Here is a 15,860-nt window from a genome sequence, read left to right as displayed (position 1 = left end):
TACACTTTTCTTTCCTACTTTATATGAAAAAACATATTCTTCAATCTGATCCTGCTTTCCTTCTTTCAACACCTCAAAAATGCATTCTCAAATTTCCTTCTCCTACTCGTGGCCTTCACTAAAACTTACGACTATTAGTCTTGGTCTAGTGCATGACACATGAAGTAGAAAACCATATCTACCACTCCCTCTTAATCAGAGAGGATTTAATCGTTCCTGTACAAAGAATATTATCAACCATCCTCTTATCCTAGGGAGATTTCATCCAGACTCCCACTTAACTTGGGGAGTTTTACTTCTTCTTTATGTCATCAAAGAATCTTTCATGGCTTCCATCCTTCTTATCAGAGTCATTCATATATCATGCTTATTGTATCAATTTTATTTACGATCATCTTCACCAACATGAAGATGATGTACTTGCACAACTTAGATAGCAAGTACAACCAAAAATTATAGAAGCATGAAGTTAGCCATATCAAAAACTTATAACAAGAGAAGCATTTAGACTTTACAAACATAATCAACAAGAGACTATACTTTCAATTTCTTGTCCAGGTTTAGTTACAAACCCTAAATCACATTCATAGCCCATCAAGAAATCATATTCATTATTTCTAGGGTTTCAATAATTTTTCAATGACAAGTTCCTTCATATAGCAAACCCTAGAAACAAATCAAATCAATGGATCTAACAACTTTCATAATACATATGTTAGACTTCTCACCTAGTTTTCATACATGAGCTTCAAAAACCATTCACAGCTTAATCAACATCATGACTAGCATCTACTAGATTTCTATTTACAAATTCTCAACAATCACTATATAAATTCCAGATTGTCATATCACACATACCAGAGTATTTAATTCCTACTAGGGTTTAGCTACAAAACCCTAGATTTCCAAATATCATCTTAGAATCTTAGACAAGGACTTATATTAAATCCTAAGACTTATGACCATCAATAACTAGGTCAACACGCATATCTAGGAATTCATAAGCATGGATAAGCATATCATATGTCCGACAACATTAATACAATAGACGTACACTGACCTAGACTGAGCTAGGGTTTCCACCAAATGTACACATATGCCTAGGGTTTCATTCCTAGGATCTTAATTTAAACACATAACCAAGGTTTTGCTTATAGGCCCAACCAAACCCTACTATACCAAAAATTTTGAAGGTTCGAGATCTCAGACAACCATCATTCAATCTTAACAAGTTAAGATTTCATGATCATACCGAAATCCCAAACAAGACATCATTAACAAAAACTTCAAATAGCATTTCACAATAACCCTAAGCAGGCTAGGGTTTCACACATTGTCAACATACCCTTAGGTTAGGGTTTTCCAAAGAACTTATCCAGGGTTCTACAAAATCAATTAAGAATATGAGGGGTAGATTTATCAAGTGATAAATCACCCAGAACAAGAATCATTATGATTCAAGGCTAGACATAATGATGTTAGTCATGTAATGCAAACTTTCAAAATAAGATAAATAGAATTTTATAGTCTAAGACATACCTGGAGATGTTTCTTGACAAACCTTGTAGGAAGTGTAAGCCATGATCTTCTATACCTGTAATGCATACTTTCAAGCAGAACATGTGATACCAAGGACATGATTTGACTTCTTAAGTTAGATCTATAATCATGGAGGATGGAATCCTATGATAAGTTGTTCATACTTTCAATCAACGGTAGGACCTTTTATTTGACATCCTAGAAGATTTTCAAACTCTAAAAAAAAAGTGTTAAGGTTCTAATCTAGGGATTACTATCTTCATCCTAGTCTAGTCATAAGCAAGAATCATTTAATGTTAAATCTAAAAACTCATGAACATACGTACCTTGTAATTACATACCTCTGAGTTTGATAACTTGTTGTAGTAACAATAATTACTTGGTTCCTTGTACTTTGGATCCCCAAAGAATCCTCTCTTCAGGCTGGTTCCTTGGACTATCAATTTCAATTTTCATTAAGGTATCTTATACTTTTGTTCTTCACTCCTGAGATTTCTGCACTGTGATAACACCAATCCCTTCTTACCAAGGTGACACAAAACCCTTATTTGCATCGAGACTGAGTTATTGCAATAGTACCAAAATTGTGGTAGTATTGAATTGTAGGAGCACCAAATCTGTGTGGTTGGCATAGCGTCGAACTGTAGTTTGACCTGACATACCGCACTGTAGACTTTGTCTATTGAGATTTTACCAACATCCCATGAATGCATTACTGCAGACATACTGAGATCCTTTACCACTGTAATTATACTGATACCTGTGATAATCTTTGAGACTTTAATGACATCAAACTAGCTCAAAACTTCTGAGATTGTAATAGCCCGAAATTTCTGAGATTGTAATAGCCTCTTTCTTGTAAAGGTACTGAAAACATGTTTCTCTGAATTCTTTTCTGAACTTCTACGAATTCATCATCCTTATATATAGGGTGAAGTTATACTAGTGCCATTTTCATCGAAATTCTGAGACTGCATCTTTACTGGAATATAGAGCCTGTGCCATCAACGAATTGATTTGGAACCTATTCTCTAAAAAGACCAAATTGATTCTCTTTGTGGAAGCACTGGGATATCACTGTGTTGTCACCTTGAGAGATCTTGGCAGAACTGAGAATGCTTCAAGGAAGTATACATGTTCTTCAAACCAGTGTTGATAATATCGGTATTGGCAAAATATCGGCGAGGGTCCAGAAAACATCTTATTGGCAATATCGGCGAAAATATCGGCAAAATATCAGCGAATATCGCTAAGCATAAAAAATGCATAATATATTCCTTTTTTTTTTTAATTTTTCAGATTTTTAGACATATAAAGAAATAACAATATGAAATAAACACATTGGCACATAAATATGAAGAAAGCATTGATATATATGATGTCAAATAGAAATGATACATCAAAGGCGATACCAAATCCCGTTGATCCTTGATAATTGTCCAATCAAGGACTCAAATGTGGAGAACAATACAAAATAACATCACATATATAAAAGTATCTCATCATCATGAGTTATATGTAGCAAAACAAATAAAACTAACAGCTATCTATATGAAATCAGTGCCTTCTCCCCCTTTTACGGGAAAACATGATGGGATGTTTTCCAGGCCTGCTCCTAGCAATAAAAGGCCCTAGCCTTGGCCCTGCACCTAATGTCAAATAATGAGTGCTAGGTATGGAGCTGTGCTCTCCTATATCTATAGCAGATGGTGTTGATGCTGATGCTCCCACAGTCTCTTCCTCGTCCTCTGCCTCGTGCTCCTCCTCCTTGTGCTCTTCCTCCTTTGAGTCCTCCTCCTCTTGCTGCCCCTGTTCTAATGGATCATCTGGCTCTAACCATGAAGGTGACTCCTCCAAGATGGGCTCCCCAGACTCCACCCTTCACTGAGACAATACATCAATATTGTCTAAGGAAATGGCATCTAGATCCATTGGTGCTTCTATTTGCTTCACTCGAAGTCGGATATTGTAATGCACATACACTAAATCTTTGAGGTGTGCGAACTCCAACCTGTAAGAGTGTCAAAAAAATTAATGAGTCTTGAGTCATGACTCTTGACACTTGAGGGTCATACCTGTTGCGCTTTTTTGTGTGTATTTTCTCAAATAAGTTGCAATTGCGCTCACACCCTGAAGAGCTACATGTTTGAATCAGGATTCTTATGGTCAATTTCTGCAAATTTGGTGCCCCTGCACCATAGCTTCGCCACCAAATATCTACAACAAAATAAAGAAATAAAAAGGTCAAAAACTTAAAACATAATTAAATTTTCAAATAAAAGTTACATAATTGAATTTTAAAAATCTAGAATTATAAGTAAGGAAATTCTAAATTGAAAATTCTAATCTCTAATGAGTGATGACTTTTCACTTACGTGGCATGAAGAGGGTCCTTTCCCTAATAGCATCATCAAAGCCAAATAGGCCAACACAATCCCAATAAAACTGTATCTCACGATTGATTTTGCTACAAAGCTCAGGATCAGGTACCATCCTATGAATGCAGGAATGGAGCCCTTCCATCACCTCGCCATCAAAATCAAAGCCGCATTTGTATGAAAATGCGGGGTTGAGGAAGAGTGCTGTTGCATGAATGGGTCAATGAATAATTCTTGTCCAATGACTAGCAGTCACATCCCATAACGTCATATGCCTATCAAGCCTAGCAGAACCCTTGTCTGCATAATAAGAACGAATAGCCTCCTTGGTCCTATCCATGGCCTTATACAAATAAACCATTGCAGGCTTCTCCCCATCTACCAATCTCAGAACCTTTACTATAGGTTCACTAACTGAGCATGCTTCTTCTACTCCGTGCCAAAACGTGTTAGAGTACTCTATTTTTGCAATGGCTCTCCTGTCCTCTCTCCTGCTATATCTATAATGACGCCACTCGTCAGAAACAAACATTTGCTTTAACTCGAACTAGCACCGAAGCAAAGACTGAAGAGTAATAAAGTTTGTGGCAAAATGTGTGATTGCAGGACGCCGCAACTCCTTGTTTCTAGTGTACCTCCTCATGAAGCTATGAACAAAAGCATGGTTATAAACAAATTTGGGGATGCTCCCAGCCATATCAACCACCTCCTTGATGAAGGAGAGTTTCCCCATATCCTCAAGTAGCAAATCGATACAATGTGCTGCACACAGAGTCCAGAATAATGTGCGATGCCTCTCCATAAGCATCCTGTCGACAGACACATAATTAGCTGCATTGTCTGTTATGACTTGCACCACATTCTGCACACCAATCTCTCGAATGAAGCCATCTAACAACTCACATATCGTTGTTGCATATTTGATATGTGCTGATGCATCCACTGATTTAATAGACATGGCAGCTTTAGGACAATGTACCAAGAAATTTAAAAGGGTCCTACCCTTCCTATCTGTCCAACCATCAAACATCACTGTGCATCCAAAAACTTCCCACGTTTTTTTCAACTCCGCCAATCTAAAGTTGATCTCTTGCTTTTCTGCTTGAAGAATTGGCCCCTGCAACTCCTCATATGTAGCACTTTTGTACCCTGCGCCCACAACATCAATAACATCATACATTGGCTGCCAAAATGGATTGGTTTTGGTGATGCTGATAGATAAGTTGCTCCAGAAAAGACACCTCCCCATGACTTTATTTGCTTCGTGCTTCTCCTTTTTTTTTAATAATTGATTTTATGGAAGGTTGTGCTCCATGTCCTGTTCGTGGAACAAAAAATGATGACTTCGCACTAGCAATAGTAGGTGATGCTATGGAGCCCCTCCTACTACCCTTAGCCTCAAAATCATAAGAAGATATCCCGAAAGATCTACTTGCATGTTCAACCTTGTTTCTTTCTACCTCTTCCTTCTTTCTTTCTTTTTCGTCAATTGCTTCAAGAGATTTTTGTTTAAGATCTGGACTAGAAGCTCTACAAATCCCAACATCATGTCTAGTGAGTCTAGCCAGATGGTATTTCAATCACGTAACTCCTCTTGTCATCTTGGCCCCACACAATTTCCATGATAGATATGCCCGATTTGTCCCACCATCAGGCTCTCCCCATACTCCCAAAATGGGTCCAAGGCTTTTGGCATATTTGAATTTTGTAGTGAGCTAACTCAAACCTAGGGCACCAAAAAATAAAATTGGAATTAATGATTAAAGTTACTCCACCCATACACAAAAAATAATAAGTAATAACCACCTCATTTTACAAAATAATTTTTTGCTACATTATTTGCAATGTGAATTCAATGAAAAATGACAATAAGAGGGTGCATTTGAAAGTTAAAAAAAGAAATGGAGTTTGCTGTCCAAATATGGAGAAAACCCTTGCATTGGCTCATGGGCATGAAATCATAGCAGATGGAAAAAAAAGAAGAAGCAAAATGGTAGGCAAAGAGGCAAGCAAGAATAACCCTAAATCTATCAAAAAAATAATTAACATGGATTTTTTAGAACATCCCTGTTAATGGAAGAAATGAAGATTGTCTCGTTGTTCTTCAATCTTTGATCAACAAAAAATTCGTTGTTGGTGGCGATAATGGCTATTCAACCCTCAATTCCTCCTTGACAACAAGCGCAATACTCTCCCCTTGCTTCTCCAACAATCAGAAAACAAAAATGATAAAAGAAATAAGAATTTGGCCTTTTTTAGCCGTGGCCCAATCGACCTGACGATTTTTTCGATCATTGCGCGATATTTTCGCTCCCCAAAAATATCGCGATATGTCCTCGACGATATTTTGGCTCCCCGAAAATATCGCGATATTTGCGAAAATTGCTGATATTTCACCGATATTATATACATTGCTTCAAACTACCTTTGACTTTGACCATAGCTTTGATACCATGTTGGAAAGTCCATATAGGTAGCAGTTAAAACGATTTTTCCTCTTAATGACATTAACTTGTGATATTTTTATTATTAGTATTTGGTCTCTTAGTTATCTTTCTTATCATCAAGATTAATGCCAAGCAACACATAAAAAAGAACACAAGATATAGGCACGCTGCCAGGGCAAAACCCCCCTTGAGGGGAAACCCCAGTCACAAAATTCTTCCTTTAGTAGATTCAAGATGAGACGACCGAGACCCTTATACTCTAGACTATAGACTTCGTCCATCAAGTCATCCAAGTTCCATGTCATTGTGATTGGACTGATACATTATCACTGTGTTTGCACCGAGACCTCTTCATTGTCATGGCACCGAGAGCTCCTTACTGTAATATCATTGAGATCTCTTCATGACACCGAGATCTTATTTCTGAGGTAGCATCGATTCTTTCTTACTGTGATCATAATGAAACTGAGAGACCTCTTTTCTGTGATGATATTGAATTTACTTGCTGTAGAGACAACGAATCCTACTCACTGTAGTGATACCGAAAACAGAGAGAGCTTCTTCCTGTGAAGATACCTAACCTCTATCTCTGTAATATCGAACCTCTATGTCTTCACTATAATGAATTTCTTTTTTGAGATGTTCTGAGCTCCTTCACCGAAATGCCTATCTTTGAAACAACCATCCAAACTTATCTCTGATCACCGAAACCATCATCATCATCGAAACTTCTCAAAATGCAAGTTCTGAAATTGGTGAAATGCGAATATCTCAGCTGGGTATATATATTGGTTCGTCCATAGAAAATAAGCTGACATGACTCATATGAAGAGATGCGTCTATTATATTAGGCCGACATGAATATATTGAGGGAAACCAACTTGTAGATAACTTATTTGAAGCCGAATTGAAGAATTTGCTGGAGAGGATGACTTGATAGAGGAGTACAAACATCAAATTGACTTTAACTCAAACCTATAGCCTACAATGGAGGATTGACCTATAACCATTGACCCAAGCTTGAAACCCATTCTTTAATAAATCAATTCAATTTAATAATAAAATTCTTTTCACTTTCTTTTGACAAATAAATTACATTTTGATTTCAAGTACAATATTGAAGACCAAACCTAGTTACATTTTTCAACACACCCTCTTATCTAGGGAGGTATTCATATTTACATATAACCCAAGAGGTACATGGAAGGTCTCAAACCCCTTGTGCATATCCCTTGTGTGTGTCCCTGCTCCCATGCTTCCCTATCCCAGAAACTTGGTGGAACATTGGAAATTATTGACACAAATTAAGAAGCTTAAGAAGGACAAAGAGTTGTTGGAAAATGAAGTAAAACAATTTATCAAGAAGGAAGCATCAAAATCTTTAGATGTTCAAGTCAAAGAAAAAGGAACAAATACTGATCTAGTCAATATCACAACTCAAGAAAATGACAAACCCATTGAAGTAAAAACATATTCAAATATTGCAGTTTAGACAATGAAAATTCCAAGTGAAGATTCTGTAACCAACTCAACAACATTAGTACCTGAATTAAATCAGGGAATTTCCAAACACATGATAATGGAAGATCAAATCAGAAGAGCTCCTTTTCGACATCTGAATCACATGAGTAGGCATCTCAATCAGTTTTCTTATGTATATCGCTCAAAACCGCAACAACAAACGTATGTTCCAAAGAATACTGATGTCTGCACAATCTAGTCTTATGATAACAATTTATCCCGATGATCAAATAATTGCAAATGTCCACATAAGATTATTTAAGATGGTCAAATCCCTTTTCAGTTCGACAATTTTGTTTATCACTCAGAGGATCGTATTATCTTGTATCATCAATGATGACAAATTGAAGAAATTCGAAAAAATGCAAATGGATTACAAGACAAAGAAACAATTGACATGCCTTGTCAGTGATAAGCTTTGAAGACAAAGCTTTTTGAAGAGAAAGACAATGTTATGAATATAATATATATAAAAATAATATAATTATAAATAACAATAATAATCATAATAATGACTAATTAAATAATGATTAATATAGAAGAGGCATGCTTCTAAGGACATGACCATTCATGAAGGGGCCCCTGCCTAGGTATATAAGTGGCCCCTCATTTGTAACAATCATACATCATATCTCTTGTATTCAAACATTCATATATATATATATATTTATAATTTTATTATCCTACGATGGATAATTTTATATTCCAGAATCCAGATATTTTGAATATTTCCGTTGCATATATGAACCTTGTTCGTTACAAAGGTATTAGAGCGTAAATGAACTTTGTTTGTTACACATGACTGACATAGGGGGCAGAGATATTAATGGCATGTCACATTTGCTACTCGGTGGCTATCAAGGGCTGCTGGCTTCCGGCTGGAAGAGATAAATAGGAAAGTTTCTCTGGGGGTCACCCACTTTTGGTGGGTAACAGGGCCTTCTTCACCTTGCAAACATGGGTCTCACACCCATGCACCTAAAAACCTCTTGGCTGGTTTATGTCTTTGTCCTCGTCAGTCAATCTATTAAGAAATCCTAATTTAATATAAGCACAAATCAAAAACTGCTGCTAATTGTTGGAGTTGTAACTAGGTTCGGTCTTCATAATTGTCATTGCACTTATATCAATATGTATTTCATGTAAAAAAAATAAAAAATAAAAAGAAGAAAAATTGTTATTTTTATTTCAAGCGTGTTCTTCATGCTTTATTGTGGTCAAAATGGTCGAAAGAAAAAAGTATAAGGGTATGTTCTTCATGATCTTATGAAAGGAAAGAATACTATAATTTTTGTAATTTGTCCCTCCAAGTTGCCAAGTTGGCCCTCTGGATGACAAGTGAGCCTGCCCAAGAGTCGTGTCCTTTCGCATGAGGAAACAACTATATATTGGCATCATTCGTCCACCATTTGGCTAGCAATTTTAGTCTCCTTCTGTTGAAGATAACTCGGGTCTGTGGCATGGAATCTGAAGCATATAAAGAAAGATTTCTGTGGCAACTTCTATCTCTGTACTACGAGCTGCAGGATGACACTAACCGCTCTGTGATGCAAGCTACAATATGTCTGCAATACGAGCTACGGGATGACACAAACCTCTCTAATGCGAGCTACAATATCTCTGTAATACGAGCTACACTATTTCTGAAGTATACAAGTTCACTGAGGCAATATATCACTGAAGTATGCGAGTTCTCTGACGCTATCTATCTCTGAAGTTTCTGAGGCAAGTCGAAGTCACACATCCATCATACTTATAGGAAACTCTGAACAGGCTTCTGAAGCAGGTTTAAACTTAGGGACTGAAATTTTTATGCCAAATTCTGAGGGTTGTCTGTGATGATGAAGTTCTGAAGGACAGACATTGTGACATCTTGAGAGGGCTGACTTGATACTTGGCAATTGGTCTACTGGTTAGTTTGACTTGGATTTCTCTTGTTGATGAAGAATCTTTAAGGAAAGGATTGATGGGTTTTGCCCTGGCCTCTGGCCTAATCTCTCTGTCTCGTCTCTTGTGCACTTTGATCTCTATTTTTTTGAATGGTAATTGTTTGATGAATAATAACAAAAATCTAAGAATAACATTATATATTTTCACAAGTAATTATGATGTTAAAGAAATTCTCTATTGTGTTGGAATTTCAACACTAATGACATAATAAATCTAACAGAGCTATATCTGGTAACTGGACCAATAGTCTCCTCAGTCACAAGCCACAAACCGAGATTTTTATTTTTCTATGCTGCCATTTGCTGCATGCTTCACCTTTTCTATTGAAGATAGAATATGATGCAAATGGCCTTTCGAATATACATGATTACAACACAAAGTAGTGTTTCTATACTTATCCTTTTAGGCTTTTTGCCAGTATTTACAGTAGCATAGTTTGAGCTTGCTGTGGAACAAATTTCTCCTGAAATCTTCAAACCTAATCATGATTGATTGTTTGTTGTTCTGTTTTGGTAATTATGATTGTATGAGTCTTCCATTACATTATTTCTTGAACTGTTCATATCTCCAAATCTGCAGAAAAGAGTGAAAATATCAATTCAAGTTTGTTTGTAAGAACTCAAAGAATCGTTTATGTATGTGTGCACAGCTAACCTAGAAAAAAAATTGACTTAAATAGAGAAAAAAACAATGACTTGATAATAGTAAGATAATCAAATTATATTTCTGAACCAGTTTAATGGTTTTGCAAGGGTTTATAAAGGTGAAAATTGTTTTTAGATTCATTATGATCTACTGTGATATACTAACTTCATTGATCATGTCATGAATTTCTTGGTGATATAGGATCACATTCCTGAGACTGGATACACAACTTTGATGGAGTATCATTCAGCAACGGTTAAACTCATAGCACTATTATCAACTGGAAGCTATAGTGTAAGAGTAGCAAATTTCTTTTGCATTAATCCTTTGATTAGTGAAATGATATTATCTAGTCTAACGAAAACTTTGATCAGGTACTTCTTATATATATATAGATATATTATGTGGACTTTGCTTTTGTTTTCTGCTTTCTGTCACTCTTCGATTGGGAAGTTCTGTAACCATGAAAAGCATTTAGAATTTTCTTGTTTAATTTAATATCTGTACCATCAGAGTGTGGTTGACTCCTATGAGCATCTTTCTGTTATTTCTAATTCCATGTTCTCATTATTTAGAAGAACATGTATTGCATTCAAACAAAACATCAAGCTAGAAATAGTTGGCTAACGGAGATCTTCTTAGAAATATCTTTGCTCTGTATAACAGGCTTGTACTTGAATGGGTTTAAAAAAGATGTATACCCTTGGGCCTTGACCACTACTAACTTGTTGACAATGGTTGGTGTCTCATGGATGTTCCTTATGTTACTGAGATCTTTTATGTAATTATCAGCACATGGGATTTCTCACTAGCAGGATGTATGTTCTGCATAGCTAACTTGTACTTTTATTGGCTTGAGATCACATGGATCCTTTTGATAACAGTCAGGGTGCCAATGATGGTTGGTGTTTCAGAGATGTTTCTTATGATTATGAAATCTCTTATATCCTACAGCCCATTATATTATTAAGCATTGTAAGTACTAAACATAATATATAAGACCATGTATAAAGAATGTGCTTAATATTGCTGGAATTAGCTCCTACGTGGAGGGGCAGCTGTATACAATAAGATTAGAGTAGAATGAGAAGGGCTTTAATCTGACGCTTGTGACCATTGCTTAGCGGAATGAATTGAACAGACTAGACTTAAGTGATTTTATCAGGCATATATTAAATCTAACATTTATAAAACTTTTGCTAAGATTCAATGAACTGACCAAATTGATAGAATAAAACCTATGTTAAACAGTAATCTAATTGGGTACATTCTGAGAGTAAGTTTGTTTGGAAACTGGTAGCAAATGCAATCAGCTGTGATGTCATATTTACTGTTGCATCATAACAGTAAATATGGTAGAGTAGCAAATTACGTTATTGAGCAGTTCTTATGGGTGAAAGAGCCTTGCTATAACTTCCTACATATATGATATCAGTACAGCATCATATTTATCACAGACTTTCTGTAAAGCTGAATGTAATTTTGGGTAATTCCTGCAGGAAGATGATTGTACAGCAGACAGAATAATGACTAAAAGGGAACTGTTGGAAAGCAAAATGCCGCAATTAAAGTCACTTCCAATGTCCTTGTCTTCTGGCACCACAGTTGCAGCTGGTAATACTTAGATTGGACATGTTAATATGCAGATTTGTCCTACTACAGAAACTGTTAACATGCAGATTTGGCACAACCATAGACATTCATTGATACTTCTTGTAGTACCTCTTTCTTTGTCTATTCTATTGCGTTGGCTTCCTCAAGTTGGAAAGTTGGATGCACATGATTGGATGCTTTGATGTAAGCAAATTTGTTTTTGTTATAATATATATTTGCTATGCGTATTCAAGAACCAGCTGTTTATAATTGTATTGCAATCCTATTTTACATGTTAATTTAGTTCAATTTGCTTGCCCATCAATCTTAGAATATGTTTGATGACGACAATAGTTTTGATCTCGCATCACTTTACTAAATCATAACCATTGATTTCGTCAGCTTATTTTGCCCATTTTTTTTGTAGTAAATACTTCATTTAACTACTAAGAAATCACAATATGTACGTGAGCACAAAAAAATGTGGGTTGCAGGGGAAGCCACCTCTAGCACTAACCTTGAGAGCATTAGAAACTCCAATATCTAAATCAAAACTGTTCTAAGTTCTAACTACCGAATCTAAGCCAAAAGTATCTAGCACTACCTGGCGTGATGTTGAAAAGTGTAACTAGGTTCGGTCTTCATAATGGCATGTAATTGTGACTCTTGTAAATAATGTAATGAAGAAAAATAAAATTATTATTGTAAGCCTTGCTTCACAGGTTTCATGAGCAAGTTATTTTATTTTAGATGGCTCCCATTGAGAGCCTTAGGATTTGTCATTAAGGTCAAATAATTAATGTCATGTATGAAGAGCTCTTCTTGAGCATGTGTAAAATGTATTTGAGTCATTAAGAAAGTCTATTAGCCCTCCAAGACAAGCACATGCCTCTCCTCCTGAAGTTGGCCTCAAAAGAAGATGGAAAACTCAAGTTGGCTCAACAATTGGAAGACACACCTATTCACAAGTTCATGTCAGCCCCAGTGTAGGGACAGACTACTATATATACCCAGCTCGACTGCCATTTGGAGACAGAATTTCGGTCAAGGTTTTTCTGTAATTCTGAAGTGCGAAAGTCACATTGAGAAGCACATATACCAGCAAAGAAGAAGGGAAGAAGAGTGAAGTTGTAGGGTCATTGTTTTGGGACTGTTTTGTGATATTCCTCCTCCCACATGTGCGAAGAATTGCAGGTCTGCAATCTGCAATAGGAGGCCGAAGTTGCAGCAGTACAAGGGTGCTACATTGAGTGAATTGCAGTCATATAAGTGTGGAAGACTTCACAAAAGGAAGGCCGAATACAAGGAAGAGCACTCTCTCTAAAGGGAGGGCTAAACAAGGGTTAAGAGGCTAATCTAGGGTCGCTGTCCTAAAGGAACAAGTTGCAGATCTACAAGAGAGTCGGAATTCTGAAGTAGGCCGAGAAGACAAAGAAGAGGAGCAGCATCATCTGGAAGCAGAAAGAAGAGGAGCAGTATTGGGTCAAGGGTGAAGAGGAGGCATTGTGTCTTCGTCTTGGAAGGGCTCTAAGGTCAAGGGTCTTAGTCAAGGTCTTGGTATTTGTCAAAGAAAAGCTTTCTATAAGAAGAATTTGTTTGGGTTTTCCTCCCAAGGAGTGGGAGGTTTTGGCCCTGGCTAACAGCCTACACACTGTGCCTCTTGTCTCTTTTATTGTTCACACATCAGTAATTGTCTTGATGAAAAGAACACTATAATAACATAAGTAAGAGAAGATATTAACCAAAGAAGTAAAATCTCTCTCAAGCAATTATCAAAGTAGAGAAATCACTTGTTCATATCTGCCCTAGATTTTTCAACATGGTATCAGAGCTAAGGTGACAAGGACAAGAAGGGCCATCTTATCAAGAGACACACAAGGATCAAGTTTCAAGGAAGACATTAAAAGCAAAGTCGAGATCTACAAAGAAGGAGAAGGTCTTGGGATCACCGATCAAATGAAAGCATCAAGAAGTTTATGCCAACAAAAGTCTTGCGACCCCTTATCAAGTTCAAGATCTATATTATACTAGATTGAAGAAACCTACTTCAGTAAAAGGTTGTGAAGTTATCCTCAAGAAAGCATATCTAAACCCTAGAAGCATTACCGAGATCTTCACTCAAGGAGGAAAAGCATCTCTAAGGCAAGCTCCAGAATCAAGAGGGCTAGATCGAAGAACATCATCATCATCTTCAAAAGGATTTGTAAGGAAAGTACCCTCTCATCGTTGAAGCAAGGTACTAACCTTGTAGAACTCCATCAAAAGGAATTCATCATTTTGTGTGAAAATTCCTGAATCTAACAGATCAGAAACCCGTATTGCAATTACTGGTTTACAATCTACTACTTGTTCTTTACATTAACAAGTTATTTAATTGCATAAACATCGAATATTGCAGCCTTCACAAATATACATATCATGCACTGAAATAAACTGAGACAATAACACAAGGGACATTATTATTTTTGGACAATCGTCCCCAGAAAAACCCAATTTGGGAAAACCGGTGCAACATATAGAGGGTTTGTATTATTAAGCAGATTTCGTGAATACAACTAGGGTGCCAAAAATGGCTCACCCAACAGAGAATATCCTCGATAGTAGTCCTCTATCCGGAGACAAATATTCCGGAAAATCAACAATTGGATGATCAAACCCCACAACGACTCTGGATGCTCCCTATGCTGGACAACAAAAGCTGCTCCAAGCACTGCTCTGGAACTGCGTCACTCCTCTAGGAGTTGCGTTACCCTCTCCCAGCTTAGAATTTGCTGATCTGCTCCCAGTTTGCCCCACAGAATCTCCCCAGCGTTGCCTTTGAGGCCCAACATCAGCCTCTGTGGCTTCTACGTCTCAATGCGTCAGACCTCTGCGTCCTCTGCATCAGCTTTACGGCCTCTGCATCAGCCCTTCTAGGGCTTGCGTTGTCTCTCCCGACACTGTATTGCCTCTCTGCTATTTATTCTTCAGCGTCGCATGAAAATCCCTTGTTGAATCGCCCCTCACTACAACTCTAATCACTAACTCGATTTCCTTAGCAAACCTTACCCTAGAAAATTGAATGCTTTGATCACTTGGTGTGTCTCCAACTGACCCTCAAGCCTCCTCTTATACTTTTCCTGTTGAGTCTTCAACAATCGAGATTAAGTCCCTAATCAACGACTAAGATTAGAACTGGCTTGATTCTCATCAGTTAGAATTTTCTCACCCATATTTTATCAATACACATTAATATTTTTATTTTCCCAAGTTGAGACTTAGTAGCTCATTAAAAATATTAATTATTTTCAGAACTCTTCGTCTGGGTGGAATTTCTCCAAACGATTCTGGGTCTTGGAGATCTCATGTGACTTAGCCTCTCCACCAAATTTCATGGCTAGAGCACATCCGATGCTACCCAAAATCAACACTCCCTCTAAGCGAGGAATGTGCTCTAGCAATGCTTCACCATAGAAGCATCACACTGATCTTCTGCGTCGATCCTCTGTGTTGATGGTTGGCCTGCTACCCCACATCCACTGCACTGCTGCCCATGACACTGCCACTATCACTGCTACATCTGTACTGCAGCTCCCTCTCAAAATGCTGCCTCATGCTGCCCATAGCACTGCCATTACTAACTGCTACACTACAACTCAGTTACTGTGAAGTAAGTAACTGACTTCACCCAAACACTGATATCCTGGTCAGTTTGGAAGCCTCGTGATGCTGAAGCTACCTCTGCTGCTATCCTGTGCTCCCTCTGCTACCACTGCGCTGCTGCAACCTCTTCTATGCCTCTCACACT

At 37.2% G+C, this 15,860-nt stretch overlaps 1 protein-coding gene across 1 annotated transcript in view; it reads left to right on the top strand.

Annotated features, from left to right (window-relative positions):
* The window catches only part of LOC149189565 (E3 UFM1-protein ligase-like protein), a 331,641-nt gene extending 319,309 nt beyond the window's left edge, over positions 1-12,332 (top strand). The window contains exons 19-20 of the mRNA XM_089411846.1: positions 10,682-10,774; positions 11,980-12,332. Coding sequence (XP_089267972.1) covers positions 10,682-10,774; positions 11,980-12,105 — 219 coding nt within the window. The 3' untranslated portion in view covers positions 12,106-12,332. The remainder of the gene's footprint in view (positions 1-10,681; positions 10,775-11,979) is intronic.
* Positions 12,333-15,860: the final 3,528 nt, after the last annotated feature.

The sequence above is a fragment of the Pinus tabuliformis genome, chromosome 3_1, assembly GCF_031772625.1.
Source record: "Pinus tabuliformis cultivar Carrire ecotype Pingquan chromosome 3_1, CPIR1, whole genome shotgun sequence".
NCBI classification, from domain to species: domain Eukaryota; kingdom Viridiplantae; phylum Streptophyta; class Pinopsida; order Pinales; family Pinaceae; genus Pinus; species Pinus tabuliformis.
This window is presented reverse-complemented; position numbering and strand designations above follow the sequence as displayed.